The sequence below is a fragment of the Callithrix jacchus genome, chromosome 9 (genome assembly GCF_049354715.1).
Source record: "Callithrix jacchus isolate 240 chromosome 9, calJac240_pri, whole genome shotgun sequence".
Taxonomy (NCBI): domain Eukaryota; kingdom Metazoa; phylum Chordata; class Mammalia; order Primates; family Cebidae; genus Callithrix; species Callithrix jacchus.
In genome coordinates, this window is record NC_133510.1 from 10,801,031 (window position 1) to 10,816,345 (window position 15,315).

The window sequence follows — 15,315 nt, forward strand, 5'->3', positions numbered from 1 at the left end:
AACTCCCTCCTTCTCAGGAAGTTCCAGGATACTGTTCCCTTGGCTGCTGTCTTTCCTATTTTAAGGTCATGGGGGACTAGACAGGATTGTCTCTGTGACTTTGGCTCTCCTACTTACAGAGCCTGTTAATTTTATTCAGCCAAGTGGTAGATTCTGGCTGTATTCTTTTTGATTGGGTATTCTGGTTACATTCTTTAGAACAATCTTTGTTTCAGGGTGTTTGTTTTAAGAGGACTATTTTCTGGGCATAGTTATGAATTGCCAATTTAAAAGATCAGCAAAATAGTTATCACTTTAAATCTTCGGAGAACTCTTCCTTCCAGAATAACAAACACATCTGGATGTTGCCCATTGAGTTGATTTAAATATTATATTGTTATAAGATCTGGACATTCTGAGACATAAGAAATTATGAGTTGCATAATTTTAGTGTTTAGCAATTTGTGTGCTGGTGCTTTGAAAATGTTTCATTCATTTGTTGTATATGTCATAACTGCCAAAATTAGATAGACTTTCCCATTTCCCAGCTGTGTCATGTGATAGAGTTGTTTAATATAGGGTGAGCTTTTATGGAAGTGTCTTTTACATGATAAATTTTGTGAGCTGTAAACTACTTGTTAGCCTTCCTGAAAGGTCTCCACAGAAATGCATATCTATCCACTCTCCTCTTGGTCTGTGCTCCAGTAGATAGGGGGTGGATAGAATAAGAGCTTAAAATTAATGCTTTAGATCGTTTGGGATTTTTCTCTGCAGTGCAGCTCATTGGAGAGTTGGCTATGTGGGAAATAGATGGAATGCTGCTAATGTTGTGGAAAACACGCCACACTCTACCTTCCAAGCTGTGTGGCTTGGCTTATCCAGATCAAAATATCTACATTGAAAATTAGTTGCATATTTTGTTTGCTTTCTTCAGGGATATGAAATTATGTTGCTTTTCTTTTTCTTTTCTTCAACTAGTTTCAACTCTCCATGTTTACTGTCTACGGATCCTGGAAGAATTTTAACCGTACTTTAGTCTGTTTTTGAGTGTCTGGAGAACAAAGTTGCCTAAATCAGACGTCAGACTAAGGCATAACAGAATTACTCTTAAGAGCAATTAAAGTACTTTACTGTGAAATAAACATTTTCAGTATTTTCCATTTTTGATGTTAGTTGTCACCTGTGTGTGACAGTAAAGCAACAGATTTTCTTTCCAGTATGGAGAGAAGAGAGAACTGTCCTCTACAGGTGCAGGTGTACTCTAGTTTTTCGCATGTTTTCTAAAATAAGCAAATGAAAGGATTGTGTTTATGTTACAAAAAGGGAGTTTTGTTTTACCAAGGAATTACACTACATGAGAACTAGAAAAGAATTTAACTGCATAGTTCAAAAACTGTGAAACCATATGAACTATATGCAGATGATTTAAAATACACAAGTTAAATTTGCGTATGACTTTTTAGAAAAATGCCCTCCTTAAAGTAGAATTTTGTATCAATATTATTTCTTTGTATAACCATGGAATCCACTCACAATATAGGGTGGGAGGGCAGTTCTCTTTGATTCTGCCTTCCTTGAAGGCAGCTCTGTCAATTGATAAATCTCTAGTGACTTGCTCCCTGTTTGAATGAAGGGGTGGAAAGGTCCTCCGTCTCTCCCTCCAGGAAACCATCTTTAAAGTCATGGAATTGCCATTTATCTCTAGTTTAGTTAAAAGGATAGGGATCTGTTTTTAGAACTTTGGCCTTAAAAACATTTTAAGAATATCACTAAGCCACAATAAAGTGCTACTTTTATTTATTATGTAAATATACTTTCATTTTAAGAAAATACTGTGATTTATAACTGATTGCACGGGTGAGAGGGAAGAGAAAAGAGTGACTAATGGGAATTGTTTAGTAGAGTTGTTATATATATTTTATTTTACTTGGCAGATTTTTCCCTCCCAAAATGCAATGGTGATTCACGTTTGCTTTGACAGAAAATCGTATTTATGAGTGGAATTGTGCAGGAGGTGCTTTTAAGGAAAATGTTTTCATGGCTGAATTAGGACAAGGTGTTTTCTCAATCAGGAATGCCTTAGAAGTGATACCAAATGTTTTATCTGTCTGAAGTAGTATCTGTGTTTTTATTTGTAAACATGCATACTTTTGGTTGGATTTATGGAAGACTAACAAACAGAAATACGGGTTTTAGCATTGCGGTCTGGCTGCCTCTGAGGCCAAGATGCTTTTCTGCCTGCAGGGACTGTCCATCCCTGTTTCTCAGCAGGCTGGAAGTGTCTGTGTATTTGTCTTTCTTTCTCTTAGCATAGATACTTCCAGGTAGGGGGACACAGTCATTCTTAGGTTCAGGTCCGTGTTAGGAAACACATGTAAGTTACTATGACTCTGTTTTCTCCACTCCCAGATGATAAACAGCATAAAATTAGCAATAGGAGAAACTTGGCAAGATTGGACAGTGTGTCAGGTCTTCAGATGACTTTTAAAAATCTGCAAAAATGTTTTCAGGCTTTTCAGCTTTTCAGTACTGCTTTTCACAGTAAATAGCAGATTTACTGTGAACTGATGTTACGTCTTGTAATGAAATCTAGCTTGGAGTCCATGGGACAACAAAGTTATGACAGATAAGAGGACACTTCACTTTGTGTCTCCGTCAGCCATTTAGAGCAGAAAGTTTGCATAAATGAACTTTTCTTCTGAAGTAGATCATGGTTGTAAGAGAACTTATGAAAGGAAGAGGGACATTTTAAACATGTTTCAAAACTGGTGAGGAGGCAGATAGTTTTTAGAGGTTCAAGGGAAATCAGGCAGTGTCTCATCTGTTGTTAATTAATGAAATGAAACTGGAGTCACTAGAGTGCAGCAGTGAATGAAAGGTCAGTGAATGGAAAAAACCGTCAATGAAGGAGGATGTCAGCAGAGTGGGACATTGTCATAGATAAAGATCAGGGAAAATGTACTCTGGCTGAGGTAGTGTTTTCTGGAAGTGACTGGGAGCCACAGTTTGGGACATTTCAAGCCAAACTGAGCACTAAATGAATGTTCCGATGGCAGCTAAATCTGCTAAATATTTTAAAATATTTGTTTGCATTTGTTCTAGAGATCAGTTGAAAAGATTTGTGAAAAAGGAGCTTCTTTTTGTTCTGCAACGTGTTTTACAATGTAGTGTTGTTGTTTTGTTTGGCTCTTTTGTTTTGAGGCTGAATAATGGTTTCTTTCTCTCTTTTATTTCTGTTTTCTGTCTTAGAATTTTCTAGAGCCACACTTACTTTTGAGGTCTACCGATGGTAAAGTGATCTAGGATCACTGTACTAATTAACAATAGAGCCGGACCTCGAATAGCCTGGCTGATGGCTCAGTTTATGATTATTGCAGAATTGCATCTCCTCTGAAAGTTGTTCTGTGGCGGGTGACCTGAAAGCCAAGACATAGCCTCAGCTTTACTAGCAACTTGTAAATGGTGGTCATGAACAAACCAGTGACCATATTTACTTTTCACCTAGTTCATCTGTAAACTTTGTTACTGGTGTCATGTGAAATTGCCTTTAAAGAGTGCGATCCTTTCTCTGGCCTTGTCAGATCTTCTTTCTTCTCCCTCATTGAAGCTTTTGAGCCATATAGCTTTGGGGAAGCAAAGCTCTTCCATCACTTTGGGAGAGGGCTGTGGGCTTTTTATTCTGGTCACAGCTGGGGAGGCTGGGACCCCATGAATATCATAACAGGGCTGTCCCTGCATTCAAGGGAGAGTCGAAGCTAATTCCATAGGATTTACAAAAGTAGACTTAAAACCTGGCTCTTGCAATTATTATATTATGTGATTCTGAGCCTTTATTACATGACTCTGAGCCTGTATTATGTGATTCTGAGCTTTATCTGTAAATGGGAATAGTAATAACACCTCCCTCATAGCAGAGTTGTAAGAGTACATAAATACCTATAGAGTGCTTAGGGTAATGTCAGTCACACAATAAATGTTCAGTATGTTCTATGAGTACATAAGGTTAAAATGGAATTCAAGTGGCATTTCCTGGGATTCTCTGGTTTCTCTTTGAGAGCATTTATTAGAATATTGTTTTGTTGTATGTATGAATGTAAGTATGTATTCTTTTGAGACGGGGTCTCGCTTTGTCACCCAGGCTGGAGTGCAGTGGTGCGATCACAGGTCACTGCATCCTCAACCTCCTAGGCTCAAGCAATCCTCCCATCTCAGCCTCCCAAGTAGCTGGAACTATAGGAGTACACCACCACACCTGGCTAATTTTTGCATTTTTTTGGTAGAGATGGGGCTTTTCCATGTTTCCCAGGTCGTTTTGTTGGATTTAAATGACAAGCATTCCGTGAACTAACCAGAAGAGAAAAAAATATGAAAACAATTCTTTAGAGAAACATCAGAACTGGCAGGGCGCAGTGGCTCATGCCTGTAATCCCAGCAGAGGCCAAGGTGGGCAGATCACTTGAGCCTAGGAGTTCAAGACCAGCCTTGGCAACAGAGGGAGACCCTGTCTCTACAAAAAATACAAAAATTAGCTGGGTGTGGTGGCGCTCACCTGTAGCCCTGGCTACTCGGGAGGCTGAGGTGGGAGCTGGGAGACAAAGTTTGCAGTGAGCCGAAATCGTGCCATTCCAGCCTAGGCAACAGAGTGAGACCCTGTTCCCCACCCCACCACCAAAAAAAAAGAAAAGAAACACCAGAATGACATGTTAACAGAGGTTAAAGTTTAACATCATACAATTAAATTATAATTAAAATAGTGCTTGTCATTTGTTAGGTTGGGTAGGTGTAAGAAAAGGAAAGAATGATGAGAATCCTTAACATTGTTACAAGAACTACCTTGGAAAAAACTCACTTTAAATAATGACTGTATTATTCAATTAGACTGAAAAGAAACTAAACACAAATAGAAACAAAAGCATAAATTCTAAACAGTGGGCACTCATATACCAATATTGGCTGATCCCCCTTTTTTGAGATTGTCTGTGGGTTATACTTGTAGGTATAGGAGTTCTCATTGACTCGATTTCAGTAGTTGCTTTGACCCCAGTGTAGCATTTCGTAAGTGTGAATTCCACTTGTATTGATAGATTTTAGGGGGAATTCCATGGTCAGATAAGTTTGGGGAAACTTACTAGACTTCAATAAATGAAACCAGTTTCCTTGAAGATGCTTTTCAGAGCTTTTAATAAGTTAATATGTGCTGTGACTCTCAGGGAGCTAGGATATGCAATATTTCTCTTGCTTTTTGGACCACTATCCTGTCTGTCAGCTTCTTGCCGGACGCTAGTGCTTTGGGGTACACTGGGAAAACCTTACAGGCATTCCTTTTTCTGTTTGTGTCTCAGATGAATCCTAAGGAGGTGTAGCTAAGCAATCAGCTGCGGATCAAAGGTGGAGGAAGGCCTCTCAGATGGTGCTAGGTCCTGAATGTCTGATCACTGTAACAAAAAAAACCACTGCTACTTCTCGAGTGCTTTACTTTATGCAAGGCACAAATACTTGTGATGTATTAACTAATTCTCTCAATAACTCTGGGAGGTAGGTGTGATCGTTATCCTTATTTTATAGATGGGGAAGCTAAGAGTTGGAGGGCTTATGTAGCTTGGTAGCTTGACAGATCAGACCCTAGAAAGTGGTAAAGCCAGGACAGGAACTCCGGTACAAGGCTCTTCCTTCCTCTGCTGTATGATCACGGGGCTTGCTCACATGTATATGCTGTATGTACTTCTACGTGTGCATGCATGGCGTGGTGCGGGGTGGTATTCTTGGACAAGAGAACAACATAGAACTGTGAAGTAACAGTGAGTTTTGTGTGGCTGGAGGTAATAATTGGAAATGGTAAGAAATGAAACCATGAAACTGTAAGGTACAGATCCTGAGGGCCTATGACACAAAGGAATTTGTGATTTCTAGAATGGGTCCATGGATTCAGCCCATCAGGCTGCCTTAAGAACTTCAGTAAGTGGAAGAACTTTAGCTGCTTTTGTGTTAAAAAATATATAGACAGACACTTAGTAAAAATATATATAGACAGACACGAGCCCACTCTTTTACATTCTGCAGGTGACATAGTTGTCAACTGCCTACCATTCTGCTGCATTGAGGATCCTGCACTGAGCCCAAGTGGAGACAGGCGTCTGGCTGAATTATGCCTGAGTTGAACAAGGCAAGATGAGAGATGACTCCCTCTCAACTTCCTGCACTTCTAGCAGTTTTGAAGTGGGGGAAAGTCTAATACAATGTAACACAAGGAGATAAAGATAAATACTTCAGTGAGATTTCAGGGTCTTGTTCAAGGCTCAGTTAAAAAGGTACTATCTTCTAATAACACTTAACATGTTATTTGCTGTTGTTTTTTGTTTTCGAGACAGTCTTGCTCTATGGCCCAGGCTAGAGTGCAGTGTGGTGCCATGTCAGCTCACTGCAACCTCCACCTTCTATGTTCAAGCAATTCTCCTGCCTCAGCCTACCAAGGAGCTGGGATTACAGGTGTCCACCACCACACCTGGCTAATTTTTGTATTTTTAGTAGAGATGGGGCTTCACCACGTTAGCCAGGCCCGTCTCGAACTCCTGACTTCGGGCAATCCACTCTCCTTGGCCTCCCAAAGTGTTGGGATTACAGGTGTGAGCCACCAAGCTGGGCCTTGTTTTTAAATTTAATATTAAAAATATAGATGAGTATCTCCTGTCAAACAAATCTCCTTGGTTCGGACTTAGTGGATAATGAGGGTTCGGATAGCAAGGCATCCGAAATTTATCAGAATCTGTTTGGTTCCTGTGTTTGGGTTTGGATAACAAGGAATGTTTAGGTTGGAAAGCAAATACCTTGCGTATTTTTTCTCTTCCCAGAGGGAGTGAAAGCATCTCCTGTGGCTATTCAGATTTCACTCCATTGAGTGTGGCAGGAGTGACTTAGTGAAGGTCATGGAGCAGATCATTATAAGGACAGGACTAGAAAAAACCGAATTCTTCTAATTCTGAGTCCAGTCATCTTGCCACAGCCTTCCTGAGCCCTAAGCAGTTAGTCTGTCAGCACTTCTGTATAGTACCTGCTGAGATGAACAGGCGCCCTCCAGACATCAGTAATTAGAGAGACCTTGACTAACTGCCCAGGGAATCCCAAGAACTTGATAGAGTATTTGTAGGTGGGAGTATGTTTATGGTACCTTTGCAATAAAAAAATTTGTATGGTAGAAAGATTTAAAGTTAATTGTAGAAAGAATTTTTAACTTGATCAATTTTATTTTGAAGAATTTGCATTCAGACTCAGTTCTCATTTCTTATATCCCCATTTTGCTTCTGTGAATTATTGGCTTGGTTACTTGCTACTAACGTTAAATCTTCTTTATATTCCACAAAACACTTGCATGGGGATTGGGGAGCAAATGTTGTAGGGTATGTGAAGATGAAGAGAATGCCTGGGTCAGGAGTCATTTTAAGTGCCTTTGGGACTCGCCTATCCCCATGGTAGCCTTACAAGCCAAGCACAGTGCTGGATTATGCTTCAGTCTTAGCATCAGCAGCTGTAGCCGGGAATAGGTATGCGGTGACATCCACTTGGATCCATGGGTTCAATTTTTATGTTTTAAACCATTTTAGCTGAGCAGTTCACAGAAGGCTGGTTTTTACTTTGTGCGTGGCATAATTTTACATAATTTTATAATGTTTATTCTTAGGTGGGTTTGCTGAGTTCTCTCGTTGTTTCCCTGGCCTCTGTGAAGGAAAATCCACTCTAGTCCCTTCCTGCATTTCTCAGCCTTGCTTACCTGTTGCCAACATTGGGCCAACCCGAATTCTTCCCAATCTTTATCTTGGCTGCCAGCGGGATGTCCTCAACAAGGTGGGTGCTTTGAAAATATCCTTCATTGCCGGGTTTATATTGTTAGCTGGAGAAACAGCAGTTGCCCATTATGTCATTGAAACACACCCCAATCTCAGGAAGTGCTACGCCATTCTCAGTGTGCTCCCCAGGTAACAGTCGCGTCATGTCTTGGAGTGTTAATCTGTTTGATGTTACTTTTTGCCACAGGAAACTTAAACTTTAGTTTTCACGTTCGCTTGTTCTTAACAGGTCCAAGAGACCTGAAATAGGACACAAGTTTTCAGAAGCTTAGCCTTGTATTCTTAGGGTATTAATCAATCTATTATAGCAATTGGACACACTCAGAAAGGCCAAGACTGCCTGGGTTATCACACATTTAGAAATGTATTTATTTATTGCAACACATTAGAAAGGGATGCAGGTTGGGTTTGGATTGAGGAAGGTCCTCATGACAGCTGCCTGGGGGCTGGGGAGAGGTATTAAAAAGATGGTGAGGATGAAGGCTGAAACTGCCACTGCCAGTCTCCCTGGCTAAAGCTCGTTGGAGGAGTTTTGTTGAGAAAGAAGAGGGAAGAGCATGGATTCTTGCTGAAAAAGACATGGGCCCTACTGGACAAGTGGGCCCTAATGGAGGAACACATTGGATCGAGTGAGGCCTTTGTATATAATGGTACAAGCGGAACAGCAATAGAACTATAATCCGACTCCGCAGCGTGTATGCTCTTAATTAGTAATGCTACAAAACAGTGCTCTTACTGCTGGAAAAGTGATTTTTCTCTAAAATCTCTTAATTATATCACCATGAATTGAAAAAGCAGTCAAAGATCTTAACTATTGGTGATCCTATACAAAGGGAAATATCCCTTAACATTTTCTCCTTAACTAGGAGAATTGGGCTGATTGTCAAATAAGCTTCCAGACTGGCTTTCTTTAGCACATGGAAGGCAGGGCTTTCTAGAAGGAAGAAAAATGCCCTATTATTGGGTCACTGGGTAGCAATAAGGCATTCTTTTTTTTTTCTTTTGTGTTTTTGAAACTCCTGCCTCTTCAAAATTTCGCCTCAACATTGTATTAAAATGTCTGCTTTTACTGTGAGTTGGGCCGATTTGAGATTTCATAGTTCATGCTTGTACCGAGCATTTCTGGTGGGGTCACAATGCCTTTGAGCATGTAATTATTAATTCTTGTTAGCGATAAGCAGGCTATGTTACAGAAAGAAAAATTAATTTCTTAAAGTCACATGCATTCCTGGGGGGAAGCTGGAGATGGTTTATTTAATCCTCAGATCAGAAAATAAAATTCCTAGTTAAGAATCCTGTTTAATCCTGGTAAACCTTAACCAGCGAATCAGCAGGTCATTCCATAAGTAATTGTGTTACAGATCATTTTTGTTACTTTTGACACTGAATTAAATGACACATTCATTTGCTATATGCCTTTTTCAGATTTAACAAATATGTTAGTTTAAAAACAATGAGAGCAGTTAAACCGGAATTTAGAGTTGAAGATGGGAAAAGGAGTGGTTTTCTCTTTTTAACCCTGGCTTCTAAGCATATTCAGTGCTCATCAGGTTATACAGGTAGATACATTGAGAGGAAATGTTTGCGGCAGGGAGAATGGGTTTGTGAAGTTTATAGGACAACACCTTGGGCAAGGAGTTGTTACAGAAGGCTTGTCAGGAAGCAGCACCCTTAATAGACTTTCATTTTTATTCTGCGAGGATGGTGAGAAATAAGAATAAACAGGATAGGCTGGATACCTTTGAAAGCAGTGAATATAAATTTGTATTTGTGGCTCACCAAGTTTGGAATCCTAGCACCTTGGAAGGCTGAGGTGGGCAGATCTCTTAAGCTCAGGAGTTTGAGAACAGCCTGAGGAACATGGCAAAACACTGTCTCTCCAAAAGTACAAAAATTAGCCAGGTTTTGTGGCCTGAGCCTGTAGTTCCATCTACTTGGGAGGCTGAGGTGGGAGGACTGCTTGAGCTTGGGAGGTGGAGGCTGCAGTGAGCCCACATGGTGCCACTGCACTCCAGCCTAGGCAACAGAGTAAGGCCCTGGAGAGAGAGAGAGAGAGAGAGAGACGGGGAAGGGGAGGCGGGGGAGAGAGAGGAAGAAGAAAGAAGAAGAGGAGAGGGAGGCAGGGAGGAAGGAAAGAAGTAAGGGAGGGAGGAAAGGAGGGGAAGAAGGAGAGGGAGGGGTGCATACGGTTGAAAAGGGGGGGGAGGAGGAGGAAGGAAAGAAGGAAGGGAGGGAGGGAGGTAAGGAGAGGGAGGAAAGAAGGGAGGGAAGAAGGGAAGGACAGGGAGGAAGGAGAGGGAGGGGTGTGTATGTTTGAAAAGGGTGGGTATGTTTGACCTCTAGGTTCATTGTCAACAAGAGCCTTAGTGCTGAAGGGGATTTCAGAGATCATTTAGTCAAGCACCAGCAGTTGATAAATGAGGAAATCGGTATTCCGGAAATGTTACATGATTTCTTCAATATCACTCAATTGAGTTTTCCAAGTAGATTCGCCTCTCTTTTACAAATAGTCTAAACTCATCTATCTTCCTGCTCAACTTCCTGACTTACATTTTCCAAGAAAAATAATATGCTTCTTTACTTCACAAAGATCTCTGAAGATGAAGATGTTATAATCTTCCCTAAAAGTACAGTTCTTTTAATTAAAATTCAGAAGTTGAAGTCTTTACAAACAGCAACCATGAGGCCACTAATATTACTAGTGTTTTTTTAAAATGAAGTGCCACCAAAAAATGTTAAAAGCATGTCACAGAAATTTTCTTGGGAGGATCATAATGTTTGCCATTTAAAATGCTGGGCTTTTTATGTTATTGGATTTAACCCGCATAATAGGATTAGAAGATACATTTGCCCCAAGCTAAGTCACTTACTGGAGATTATGTCATTGATTTCAGAGCTGGTCAGTGGCACAGATCAAATGTAAACCCAAGCTGCTGTGATTTTAAGTCCCACGCTTACATTGCACCAAAAATACCCATCTTCTGGAAAAAGGAGTTATCTGTAGCAGGCTGTTACGAAGGACTGACAGACCTTAAGTCTACTGAGTCACAATTGAGAATTTCTTTCCCTGTTTTTTCTGCAACATCATCTGTACCAGTACTAATAGAAATATAATACAAGTCACATACAGAATTTACATTTTTCCATTGGCTTTTAAAAGTAAAGAAACAGGCAAAATTAATTTTAATAACATTTCATTTAACCTAGTATATCTAAAATAATATCATTTCAACATGCAATCACTATACAAAATTATTGAGATATTTTACATTCTTTTTTTGTACTGAGTCTTTAAAATCTGGTGTGTGTTTACAGCACATCTCAATCTGGAGTAGTCACATTTTAGGGGGTCAGTAGCCATGTGTGGCTTGTGGCTACCTCATTGGACAGTATAGGTCTCAGCCTGTATTAATTTTTACTGATGTTTTGAAGACATGGTTCTTTTGTAGAAGACCATAAGAAGACATCGGTACCAAAAACATACTTTTATTTTCCCTTTCCCTCACAACTGTACTTTCGTTTCTCACAGTGTGTTCTTTCATCCTCTAGTCTTTGTACTAGAGCTGAAATGGGAGCAGCTTGTTGTACTAAATAAAAGTCATCTGCTGAAGTCCAGTTCATATCTGAAACGGGTGGGATCTGAGAAGGAATCTCTGGTTACTCTGTGAAAGACAAAGGTTCTTGATTGCCCTTATTATCAGTTACCATTTCAAATGCAGACTTCTGTTCACACTTAACTACATGAAGCATATGACAGAATTACCTGTTGGGAGTAGTTACTAAGAAGAACTGTATCTGAGGTGAACCACTGCAGCTTCTTTTCGAAAGGAGCTCTGCTGCCCACCCCTTCCCCATGTAAATAATCTCCTGTCAGCATTCTTTGAGTAGCTTCTTATTTCATCCTCTTAACACGCAAACTTGGTCTTCCTATGCCGCCTTATTGTTCTGCCTGGGACGCCGTAGGAAGACCGCTACTTTCTCTGTTGTTTTCTTAGAAGAGTTAGGCAACAACAAATGGCATAAACACAATATAGGCTAAGAATGCTTTCAGGGTTTCCAGTGGAAATATGTGACCTAGGAAGACAAAAGCCTATCAAAATTATCAATAAACAATTTCTTCCATGTCTATTATGTCACTGTATGTGGAACACATTCAGTGATCAACTTGGTTGGTTAGACAAGACCTATTCATTCAACAACAATCCACATGACAAAGTGACTGCAAGTCCCTCCTAATGCAGAGGCAGCACGGCATGATGGTTGAGAGCCAGCTTTGGGGGTGGACAAAAGCTGGACAGTGCTTTTGGATGGATCTTACCAGCCATATCACTTTAGCTGTTACTGCATCTCAATTTCTTTACCTGCACGCCGTAATTCCAGCCTCCTGGTGTTCATGTAACATTCAAATGAGATGGCATAGGCCAGGCACAAAGCACTGTCTCTGGTGGGACACTTGCTGTCATCTTAGAGTAGACTATGCAGCATCCTAGGGCAAGTAGTAGATACAGTGTGTTTTGTCGTTTGAGGAAGGCTTGATGGAGTTGAGGAGGACTTGAGGCCAGTTTTGAAGGCAAACAGATGGGCAAATGCCAAATGAGTCATGGAATTGACTTCAGAAAGAAAAATTACAGTTCTCTTATTTAGAATTGCAATGCCTGTGATTATTTAATGAGATCTCTGTCCTCAGCGTCACTGAACGTAAAGAATTTGACCAAACAGAGCAGTTTAAGGCCATTTATTAACCTGTTCTCTGTATTACTCCAGAGTCTGCATCAACAGATCATAGAACTTATATTTAGAAATTAATCTGACTGCAGGAGAAAGTTCATTTCAGGGTTAGGAGAAAGTTTTAAAGGGAAAAAATTGTGAATGGAAATAATAATAAAATTAAATTTTCCTTGACTCACAGATAATTTTTGAAAGTTTACTCAACTGTGTGTTGAAACTGGAATGAATTTTTTAAATCCGTAGGGGGCTTATATCTTCCACTTTGCAGATGAACCTCACCTGCTCTATTCAATGTAATTTCCCTACTTAATACCAATTAGGAGAAAGGATAGTTTGGATTAGTGAAAAATAAACATCATGGGTTTTTTTTTTTGTAGTGGCTTTATTGAGATACAATTCACATACCATACAATTTACAAGCAGTTTTTACAATGAGTTAAAATAAGAGAACTAACATTTTAGGAGACTATGTTATGTGTCAGGCATCTCATTATCATCATACTGACTTTACAAAATACACATCATTAGCCCTATTTTACAGGTGAGAAAATGAAAGCTGTCGGAGGTGAGGTAACCTTCCCAGGATCACTCAGGCGATGAGTGGTAATGTGCTGGGCTGTGCTCTGCTTGTTCTGGAGCCATTACCCATGTACCGTACTTTATTCCATGCCACAGTGAGATTCCACGCTAACCACTAAAGAATTGCTTCTAAGAAGAGACCCTTTAGGAGTGTGGTTTAGTAAATCCATCAGTCTTCCCAAAATGGTGTTTGATAAAGTTCTATGGCTTGGCAGTAAAACTCTTTTAGCTTGGTATTTAAGACCCTTTAGGACCTAATACCACCTTTTTAGTTCTTACCTCTCCTGTTGTCTTACTCTGCTCATCCTCTTTCAGTGTCTGGACATACTCGCCTGGTGAGTGCACCCCAGATACTTCCGTCCTGTCCTTGGTCTTTTTTCATTTTCTATACTCTATCCGGAGTGCCTCCGCCTCCATCTGAGCTTCAGATGACAATTTTAGTTCCATTATAAATATTCTTCTCAGAATCCTTCCCTTTGGTTTTACTCCTGTTTTCCAATGCCATTTTGCTTATCCTGCTACATTATATTAATCAGATACCTCTTTGTGTCATCATTACTCATGCAACTGTCTTATATCTGTTAGTAGACTGTTCATACCCAGTAGGAACGCTTGCTTTTTTATGCCCCAGAGTACCTTGGTGCATAGTAAGCCCTTGGTGATTATTTTTCAGAATAAATAGTTATATCCTAATTTGTAACCAGTGCAACATGTATGAAATTCATGTCCTTAAAAATTAAGTAAGCACACCTTCTGTTAATTTACTCAGAAAACCTTCTTATGGCCGGACATGGTAGCTCACGCCTGTGGGAGGCCGAGGCAGGCAGATCACCTGAGGTCAGGAGTTTGAGTCCAGCCTGGCCAACATGGCAAAACCCTATCTCTACTAAAAATACAAATTGAGCCGGGCATGGTAGCACATGCCTGTAATCCCAGCTACTCAGGAGGCTGAGGCAGGAGAATTGCTTGAACCCAGGAGGCAGTGGTTGCAGTGAGCCAAGATCACACTACTGCACTCCAGCCTGGGCAACAAGAGTGAAACTCTGTCTCAAAAAAAAAAAAAAAAAAGAAGAAAAAGAAAACCTTCTCTTAATGAATTTGAGAAACTAAAATTTTCAACCCAGGAAAAATAGTCTTTTATAAATTATGAAATGAATGGAATGTAAGTTAATGACATTTTACAGTGACTTGTAATATGAAAATGTACAAGGAACATATATGAAGTTTTCTCACTAGAAGATGCTAATAAACTAGTCACTAGATACAGATTTTAGTCAGCTTCATGGTTAAGGGTTCCTTCATGTATTCACTCGGCAAATGTTTACTGAGCCTCTACCCTGTGCCAAACAGTGTTCTAGGTGCCGGAGGTACAGCAGTAAATGAGACAGCAGTCTGCTTTCATTAGTTCACATCCGAGGGAAAGAAGTTTGATAGAGGAAGCATAATAAATGTGTAAATTACATGTACAGCAGATGGTGACGAGTGCTAAGAAGAAAACAGGGTAAGAGGGCTGGGGAGTACCTGGGAGGTGTGCGTTGTCATTGAATGGGTGATCAAAGTAGGCCTCACTGAGATAGAGGCGTTTGAACAAACACTCGAGGTCAGAGTGAGCCATTTGAATAGCTGGAGGAAGAACAGTACAGGCAGAAGAAGCCACCAAGGCAAAGACTGCAGCGCATGTGGTATGCAAAGGAAGAGCGAGGCCAGTGTGGCTGGAGCAGAGTGAGCATGGGAGAGTGTCGTCAGAGAGGCAATGGGAGCAGGTCTGGACAATACAAGACTTCTACCTAGGCCTTGTAAGACCTGAGCTTCTACTCTGAGAAAAAGAGCTTATTGGAACGTTCCAAGCAGGGAGCAACATAATCTCACTTACATTGTTAGGGTCACTTCAGTTTCTGTGTTGAAAATAGGCTGAATTTCCTACAGGATGGAATCAGGGAGGCCGGTTAGGAGGCTCCATCCTCGTAGGTTGGAGTCAGGGTGGCAATAAGGTGAGATTTGGGCTACATGTTGAAGGGATAGAGAGAGACGGGAAGATGCAGTTGGTTTTAACTGAGATGAAGTCTGTGGGAAGAGCAGGAGTCAGTTCTGGACACGCTGCATTTGAAACGCCTGTTATACTTCCAAGTGGAGATGTTGAGTAGACGGATGGATGTATGACTGGGGTGGGAGATCCCTGAAGGAGGAG

At 40.5% G+C, this 15,315-nt stretch overlaps 1 protein-coding gene across 4 annotated transcripts in view; it reads left to right on the forward strand.

The window, feature by feature from the left end:
* The window catches only part of DUSP16 (dual specificity phosphatase 16), a 92,924-nt gene that overhangs the window by 57,362 nt on the left and 20,247 nt on the right, over positions 1–15,315 (forward strand). For all 4 annotated transcript variants that reach the window (XM_078338292.1, XM_009003308.5, XM_078338291.1 and 1 more), the window contains one exon: positions 7,655–7,818. In XM_078338292.1, coding sequence (XP_078194418.1) covers positions 7,655–7,818 — 164 coding nt within the window. The remainder of the gene's footprint in view (positions 1–7,654; positions 7,819–15,315) is intronic.